This window comes from Cupressus sempervirens, chromosome 2 (assembly GCF_028749045.1).
Source record: "Cupressus sempervirens isolate cs-2001-9-10 chromosome 2, ASM2874904v1, whole genome shotgun sequence".
Classification (NCBI taxonomy): domain Eukaryota; kingdom Viridiplantae; phylum Streptophyta; class Pinopsida; order Cupressales; family Cupressaceae; genus Cupressus; species Cupressus sempervirens.
In genome coordinates, this window is record NC_143119.1 from 326,331,942 (window position 1) to 326,337,930 (window position 5,989).

General features: G+C 35.9%; 1 protein-coding gene across 1 annotated transcript; it reads right to left on the reverse strand.

Annotated features, from left to right (window-relative positions):
* Positions 1–1,821: 1,821 nt before the first annotated feature.
* On the reverse strand, positions 1,822–4,902 carry LOC149572423 (uncharacterized). Its single transcript, XM_089813592.1, has 3 exons — positions 4,320–4,902; positions 3,802–4,217; positions 1,822–3,074 (listed from the first exon to the last, which is right to left on the reverse strand). Exons 1-3 carry the CDS (start codon positions 4,807–4,809, stop codon positions 2,097–2,099), a joined length of 1,884 nt encoding a protein of 627 aa, XP_089669718.1. The 5' UTR covers positions 4,810–4,902; the 3' UTR covers positions 1,822–2,096.
* Positions 4,903–5,989: the final 1,087 nt, after the last annotated feature.

The window sequence follows — 5,989 nt, forward strand, 5'->3', positions numbered from 1 at the left end:
GAGTCTATATTAAATTTTTTTTTTGAAGATGATAGTACAATTAGCTAATAGGATATTATACTTGATTGACCGGAAAGTAAGACATCTTACTTGGAAAATTGTGCTGGTGGTGGTGAGAAATTCACGCCAAGTTTTGATATCTACCACATTAATTATGTTTTTAAATTAATATATTTATTACAAACTACTTAAACAGTTATCCTTATGTATTATTTTCCACATCATTGTCGACGCTTTTTTGGGTTTCATTATGTATCTCACTAGGTAAATATAAGTAAGGGGCTCTAGTGAACAAGCCAACCTTTTGCAATTCGAGCAGTTACTCAGACCTTGTACATTATAACAATAGTCTTAAGATTGGAAATTTCATTCATTGTCACTAAATATATATTTCGTTGTTCTTTGATTATTTAAAACATTTAGAGAGAAAGTCAAAGAAAGAGAGACACTAGAGGATGAAATTATGGAGATGACATTATACAACTTTTGCTCATTTCTTATTTTAAAAATATTAAATTTCTAAATATTTTTTGTTAAATTAATAGAATTTTTCGTGCACAAAAATGCAATGGTGACAAACGTAAATTGTAGACTTTTATTTTTTATTTTTTTTAAAGGCAGTTTCTTTTATAGACAAAAAAGCATTGGACTCTTTATTTTATCTTTCATTTATTTCTACATAAATGTATGCACACTCACATTTTATATATAGATAATGTGGAGAGTTAAATTCACCAATGAACTTATAAAAAGTGTAATAAAAAAATGAGGATTAAAATAATATAATTTAAAAATAGTCTCTGTAGTAATAAAAAAAATGAGGAAAAAATAACATTTTTTATTAAAAGATTATTCAATGACTTTGGAATGACGTTAGTTTGAATGAACGGATGACAACCACATCATTAAAAATAATAAAGATAATTTGTTTAAATGTAAGTTTATTTATATTTTTCAAGTAAATATGTGTAAATTGGAATATTAAAATGAGTTATTTCATTATAAGCTAATGATATTGATTTTTAATAATTTATTAGATTAATATTTTTTTTTTTTAGATGAATAGACCTTTTCAATTAATAATTTTTGTTTGGAAAAAAATATCATTTAAATTCTAAATAGAAGTTTTATATCTATATAACTACGAAAGAGTTCATAATAAAAAAGAAAAAAATTAATATTTCATATGGAGGAGTGAAGAGAAGGGGTTAAATATTTGAAGTGTTTGATGGATGAGATATTCATTATCGTGGAGAAAGTATATTTGTTGTAGCATTAGGGGACGTTGGTTAAACATTAAGGCTTGGTTAGGGTGTAATAATAGTATAAATAGTAATACAAATTTGAATTTAAGGCTATTCTATAAAATAATAAGTTAACTATGTAGTTTATGAGTCAAACTCATTGACCCATGTTTCATGAGTTTTTATTTAGTTTAATGTTAAACATATGCTGTTTTACTTGTTATTTAATTTAATGTATAAAAGAGTGAAAATGACAACACAAATAACATTTACCACCTTGTTATAAAGAAACAAATATTACTTTGACCACAAAATATTATGAAGATTTCAATTTAAAAAAAGGAAGGAGGAGGAAACAACAAATGAGAAGATCAAAAAAGGAGGAGAGGGGGAGGATGAAGTGGAGGAAGAAGAAGGGAATCTAGAAGGAGAAGAAAAATGATGAGGCGACGGCTTAAAAGAAGAGTAAGGAGAAGGAGAATGAAGAAAAGGAAAAACAAAAGAAAAGAAGGATAAAGAGAAGAAGGAGAAGAAGAAAGAATAGGAGATGATAGTAATATAAGACTACCTTATAAACTTTATGACAAATATCTGACTGTATTACAAATCTTTGTGAGAAACTCTATTACAAATAAAATTGAGATGTACATACCTATCCCTTTACACTATTTATACAGTTTCCTTTGTAAGAACATAAATTCTCATCTCCAAACTAAATCAGATTGTACGGTGCCATGCAATGTACAAATGAAAGGAAGTGAGAGAATATTTGACGGGTAGCACAACCGTCAGACAGGGAGGACTTTTCGAAAGCGGAAATTGGCAAGAAAGTTAAGAATAGTCGATGTGTGGTTACAAAGGATGGAAGCCGTCCCTTTCAGAGCTTTCAAAGTCCGAGTCAGAAGAAGAATGCTTCCGTCTCCGAGGAAATCTTCCGCTAGTTTCTCCCGAATTCACTTCACCTTCATCGTCTCCCACTACGTGTGTTATGTTTGCCTCGGGGTCTCTCGACCTTGATCGTCCCACACGCTCACCTCCATTTCTCCGCTTCTTCTTGCTTTTCCTCAGTCGGGCTTTCTTCATCTGATGCCCAGCAACCAGCGAGGCGAGAGAGGTGAACATGAACGCCATGCTTCCTGCACCAACAGCACACATGCTAATTGCAACCCAGCGGCTTTTGGGCCCCACCACAACATAACCAGCAGCCAGAAAAGCCGAGGCAGTGCATCCAACTGCCATCCACATGATCTTGTTGATGAAGAACAAAAGCTTCATCAACACTTTCCTATGAAAAGGCACCACGGTCACGAGAATGAGAACTATTGCAAACGAGGAGAATAAAGCCACGGTGTCAGTTATTACAAACACTTTGAAGGCCACCGTGTGAGCCATCACGGCAGTTCCTTCGTCTGCGCCGCCGTTTTTGAGGCCGCCGGGAACAGTGAACATGGCGGCGAATGCCACAGTAGCGATGAGCACCGCCACCACAGTGACAGTGTTCCCTGCATTCTTAATTCCCTCTTTGTGCAGCTGCCGCAGTTTTTTTGCCATGCCGTGCACTCGATCACTTGTGCCGGCAGTGTGGAAGAGTTGAGCGCGCACGTGGTGATTAATTGAGCTGACGCTCCGATTGAGAGCGAGGTCGTCCTGCTTGTAGCGCTCTTGAGGGAGTTCGTAGGCACGCTTGGCATCTCTTTCCATGAGCGCCGCTCCAATTATCATGGCCCCCGAATGAGCCGGTTCTTTCTCCAGGATATCCAGTGCTGTCAGCCCTTGTTTGTTCACTGCGTTTACATTTACACTCGTACACGTCACCAGCCACCTCACCATCTGTGGAAATCTCAGTCTATTAAATATTTTATCACAAAATTAAAATTCCTATACCAATTTGACTTGCTTTGCTGGACGACCATTCTCAAAAATAAATGTTAGTCTAACTTTATGGAGAAAAATTCATAAGGGTGCTTGAAATAGAAGAACTGAATGTGTGATCTCTCTAATACAATGGGTTCTAAGCTTTGTATTTCTTGTAGAAGTCAATAAATTTGATTAAAAATATATAATAATAATAATAAAAATATATAATAATAATAATAATAGGGGTAGGCTAATTAGGCGAGTGAAGTGTTAAAGCTAAGGCTTTGACTTTTTCATATTCACGGTTCTCTTGTAGGGATTGAGAGTGCCAAGTGGTCTAAAAGTGTCATTTCAAAACGTTTGTTGAGAACCAGCTATATTCATGTACCAATAGTCACTCACTCAAAACACCAGTATTTGGGGTTAAACATCTCAGTTGATTTTATATAATGTCCCAAAAATTGCACAAATTGATAAGTCACCAACCAAGAAGACTAAAAATGAAGACTATTAATACATGTGTGATCAACCATTAGTATATGTATTTTCATTTTTTAAACACAATAATTGAGAGAATATCACGATTATTCCTAATACAACAACAAAATTCATTGAACACTAATAACAATATTAAAACAACAATAGAATCTTGTTGCATGGGAAGGCGGCTGCCTAATTGTGGGCCAGGGTGCTGACTCACCAGTTTGAGTTTTTTCTTAGTAGCAACATGCAGAATAGTATTGCCCTCGTCGTCTTGTGTCCTGATAAGCTTGGACGTGTCGAGAAGGTCAACCACGTGCTTGACTACTTCGATCTGGTTCGCCTCCACTGCACAATGTAAAAATGTTTCCCCGGCCGTGGAGAGCACGTCGGCAGAGTCAGGCCTCAACGACACTATTTCATGTACAACGCTCAGACGACCTTTCATCGCCGCGATATGCAGAGCCGATCTGCCAGAGCCGTCGAGCATGTAGCACATCTCCGGATCGGCCGTTAACAGCGCTCTTGTTACCTCCAGATGGCCGTGTGGTGCAGCTAAATGCAACGGGCTGCTTCCTTGCTTGTCCACTCTTCCCACCAGACCAGGTTTCACCTTAATAAGCTCCTTTACTATGTCTGATCACGTCATAATTCAACAATTTGTCAGATTCATTAGGACTAAATGTTACCATAGTCCATAAACTTAACAGAATTGTGATTTTTCTTCAATGAAAATACCTGCGTGTCCTCTGGATGACGCAGCATGAAGAGACGTCCGTTCGTCTGGTTTCTCCGAGTCGAGGGCAAGCAAAGAAGCGACTTGAATGACGTCATTGACCACATCAATGTAGCCTTCCTTGCAAGCAATAAAAAGGGCAGTTTCGTAGTCCTGATTAACTTTGTAAGCAATGCGTTGGTCTTTCTCCAACAACACCCTCACAACAGTCGAATGTCCTTCTCTTGCAGCTTCGTGAAGGGCTGTGTCCCGCTTGCTGTTGACATAAGATAGGATTTCGGGTTTGATTCTCAGAATTTCAGATACAAAATCTACCCTTCCCGCTCTTGCAGCCACATGTACAATCGAATTCAGACTCGAACTCGTGACCTGCTGCAGAACGTCAGCATTCTCTTCTATCAGAGATTGAATGGCACTGATATTCCCCGAATGGGCAGCCTCGAAAACTCTTGAATCCATTACTAAATATTCCCTCTGTTTTGCCTTTTCCATCGTAAGCTAACTTATAGTAAATGATTGCCTGAAATTGCACGTATCTGAGCAACTTCGGCGATCTGAGAAGAGTAATATATAGTGGCTGCATCATTTCTATGTCTTTACGACTCTCAACTTTTCCACGCATGGCCTTATTTGTTTGTTTGTGGCTGTAAAGCTTAAACTACCCTGTTCGCTTGACTTTGGAAAGTATACGGTAGCAACGTTGAAGCTTCCTTGTTGTCATTGCATTTCCTGTCACCTTCTATACATCAAACTCTCCTTTCTTACTTTCACACTGCTCAGTTTTCCATTTGATTGCCACGACAACGTACATTCTATGGTTTTTCAGTACTTTTTTGTATTTCTCTGTTTTCTCTCTTTCTATGCAGTTGCTTATCCTGTTTTATATTATCTATCCGGAAAAGTTTATTTGATTAATTATTTATTTGAAAGATGTTATCTTCTTTATTTAAGTAGATGTTTATATAGAAAAGTAACTTTCATTCAATAGTTATGGTTTAACAAAGGTTTATTTTATTTCTAATTTCAGATTAATTGTAACTCTAATTTATCCTTGGACACTTAATTATGTATCTAATTAGTATTCTTATTTTCCGTATCTTTCAAAAAATTGTTGACATTTCATTCATTAGTTATCTGAAATAGTTATCTTATTGCAGATACAATATTTGATTATCTTTATAATTTGTTTATTAAACTTCTTCTTGACTGCAATAATCTGGGTTTGTTTGCTTTATTGATAAATTTTGCATGGTACAAGAGCATTTCACATTAGATCTTAAATGATATCAAAACCCTTTTGATGATCCCTTTCATGTTTGTTCCTATGAAGGAAGAACACCTTCTTTGGTGGTTTTATGTATTGTACGATTTCTTTTGATGATAACCAACTAGATGGGAGCTTGTCATGTCCCTATTGTGTCTTTAAAAGTTCATTTTATCTTTTCTTCTTGAAGTTAAACATTATAGTCCTTGATCCATGATGATTTGAAATGTAAAGGTGCTTCAGAAAGAAACAAGTTACATAATCTTTGATGCATTTTGCCCTAAAAATAGCTTCAATAGTGCCCCACAATCCTAGAAATACCTATTCCTTTGCCAGTTTTTAGACACTTGGATTAAGACTATGATTTTTTTCCCCCCACTAGTGGACTAGGAAAATAAATATTCTATA

What these genes read in the sequence shown, in the direction of transcription:
- LOC149572423 (XM_089813592.1), bottom strand. Translation starts at nt 4,809, where the DNA reads ATGGAAAAGGCAAAACAGAGGGAATATTTAGTAATGGATTCAAGAGTT. An exon ending in GTCATCCAGAGGACACGCAG is followed by an intron (nt 4,218 to 4,319) that starts GTATTTTCATTG and finishes TGACGTGATCAG; the next exon opens with ACATAGTAAAGGAGCTTATT. An exon ending in CTAAGAAAAAACTCAAACTG is followed by an intron (nt 3,075 to 3,801) that starts GTGAGTCAGCAC and finishes AGATTTCCACAG; the next exon opens with ATGGTGAGGTGGCTGGTGAC.